Genomic DNA, 2,256 nt, shown 5'->3' on the forward strand with positions numbered 1-2,256 from the left:
AGAAACGTTTATACTTAAGCAATTTCTTTGTTTTAAAGAATTGAACTGTGATTTTTAATAAGTAAGTTTGTTGAAACTAATTGTACTTAAATTAGTGATATAAAGTAATTTGTTTTGAATTTTTGCAGAATAATTGCTTTTTTAAAGAGAACTACAGGTTTTGTTTTTGTGATAGTAACAAATTGGACTGAAAATTGAAATACAGGTATTTTTCAATCAAATATTCTTTTTATTTTCATTAAGATGCCAGGAACAGTATCTGAAAAATTAAAATACAACATTTTCATGAACTCAAATGACATTACATAAAAGTAAATCGTTGGAATTTATCAAAATGTATTTTAGTACCATTCAAAAATGTTGATTTATAAAATTTTGTAGTATCAACTGCGACCTACGCCTCAACAATGAAGGTCGGTTGTCGTGAACACTGTTCTCCGTCGAAAGTTGCGGAGTTACAGGGACCTGCTCCATATGTTGTTCTGAAAAATATTATGAATTTGTCAACATTTTGTCATAAAGATTTGTATTCCTTATGTACAGTCAAATTGATAACATTTACCTAACAATGTGTCATTCATATCAATGGCTATATTATGTAATACAGCCAATGCTATGATCACAGCTTTTCCATTTTGGAGGCTTACTGGTAAGCCATGGAGTAGGCATTGGAACCGCTGCTTCCACACCCCAAAACACCTTTCAACAGTGTTCCTAGTTGAGATGTGAGCATTATTGTATGCTTCTTCTTCTGGACGACTAGGCCTTAAAATAGGTGTAAATAGATATGGCAGAAGAGGGTAGCCCGAATCGCCAATAAGGCGTCCTCTAAACTGCCTATCCTCAAATCGTTGTTTTATATTGCTCTCCATAAAAATTCGACTGTCATGTGTACTGCCTCGCCATCTAGCCACTATATCCATTATTTTGAGGTCAGCATCACAGACAACCTAAAATAAAAAAAACAGTATCCTGTAGGTAATCCATCCAATAATATAGTGTTGAATGTTGCTAAAATTTAGATCATACAAAGTAAAAATTATAGACATTATTAAAACAAATCTTTCTCTGTTGTAAACTGTATAAAATCAAAATATATTTTACCTGAACATTCAGGGAATAATAGCCTTTTCTATTAATATAGTACTGGGCCATGTCACCTCCGGTTTTTTTAATTTTAATGTGGGTGCAATCTATGGCTCCTATCACCCCAGGAAAATTTTTAATTGCTCTAAATTTGGCACTAATTCTTTCCTGCTCTCCTATAGTGATAGGCATTTTGATGAAGGAATTTGCCTTATTCGCGATTGCATGCGCGACTCTGGCGCATATCCGGCTCACTGTCGGCTGACTTAGGCCATGGAGGTCACCAGCATCATCTTGTACCTGAAAATGTATGAAAATAATTATAGCAGCCACGACAAAGGGATAAAATAAAACACTTTTTTGTGCTTACCTCACGACGTCCCCAACATCTTATGGCCACTAAAACTTGCAGTTCAGGACACGTGCCACCACCTCTAGCGCTCTGAACCAGATCATCTTCCACCAAATCTATGATGGTGCGCACTGTGTCCTTATTGAACCTATATTTTATTTTAAAATTTAGGTCCCGCAAATCGAATGGGTTGCTTCGTTGGCGGTAGAGCTTTCTACGTCGCGCTGGGTCGGCATTATTGGCTAAATGCACAATTGCATTTATAGCATTCATTTTCACAAGCAAGGATCACAGCAAGGATATTTTGAATAAATAAACCAACGAAGTGACATTCATATGAAATGACATTTATAAAAGTTAGGTTAAAATAGGTTTATTAGAGCTTTAAACAAGGCCCGAGCTCTCGATAACTTATCACACAGATAAAAGAGGATTTTAGCGCTAAATGACGATTATGAATAACAATTTTTATCAAACGTTTTATAAACCTCTAATAAGCATTTGATAAAATGTGAAAAATGATTATGAATAAGACCGGTTGAGTTTTGCGTTTAGTAATACTTTTCGCTGTTCATTTTATTGAAATTCTAAAACAGCTCCTTATTACACGAACCGAAGAACATGGTTTTGATCAAATCAAATCTTTTTCTCTATGTATAGATAAAATTATTAGAAAGCTTCGAAAGGTCAAATTTTAGAAACACGTTTTTAAACGTATTACTGGCCTATTTATCCAAAGAATATTCTTACTTTGTTGAGTTTTGGAGTAACACTTCAAGCTTACGAACTATTGAGCATGCCTGACACAATTTCCCGCT

At 34.5% G+C, this 2,256-nt stretch overlaps 1 protein-coding gene across 1 annotated transcript; it reads right to left on the reverse strand.

Annotated features, from left to right (window-relative positions):
* Positions 1 to 208: 208 nt before the first annotated feature.
* LOC135072281 (putative nuclease HARBI1) lies at positions 209 to 1,969 on the reverse strand. The gene is made up of 5 exons (XM_063966221.1): positions 1,457 to 1,969; positions 1,105 to 1,386; positions 563 to 950; positions 349 to 482; positions 209 to 259 (listed from the first exon to the last, which is right to left on the reverse strand). The coding sequence occupies exons 1-4, from the start codon at positions 1,709 to 1,711 to the stop codon at positions 352 to 354; spliced, it is 1,056 nt and encodes a 351-aa protein (XP_063822291.1). The 5' UTR covers positions 1,712 to 1,969; the 3' UTR covers positions 209 to 259; positions 349 to 351.
* Positions 1,970 to 2,256: the final 287 nt, after the last annotated feature.

The sequence above is a fragment of the Ostrinia nubilalis genome, chromosome 5 (genome assembly GCF_963855985.1).
Source record: "Ostrinia nubilalis chromosome 5, ilOstNubi1.1, whole genome shotgun sequence".
Taxonomy (NCBI): domain Eukaryota; kingdom Metazoa; phylum Arthropoda; class Insecta; order Lepidoptera; family Crambidae; genus Ostrinia; species Ostrinia nubilalis.

What these genes read in the sequence shown, in the direction of transcription:
- LOC135072281 (XM_063966221.1), bottom strand. Translation starts at nt 1,711, where the DNA reads ATGAATGCTATAAATGCAATTGTGCATTTAGCCAATAATGCCGACCCA. An exon ending in GATGTTGGGGACGTCGTGAG is followed by an intron (nt 1,387 to 1,456) that starts GTAAGCACAAAA and finishes ATACATTTTCAG; the next exon opens with GTACAAGATGATGCTGGTGA. An exon ending in ATTATTCCCTGAATGTTCAG is followed by an intron (nt 951 to 1,104) that starts GTAAAATATATT and finishes TTTTTATTTTAG; the next exon opens with GTTGTCTGTGATGCTGACCT.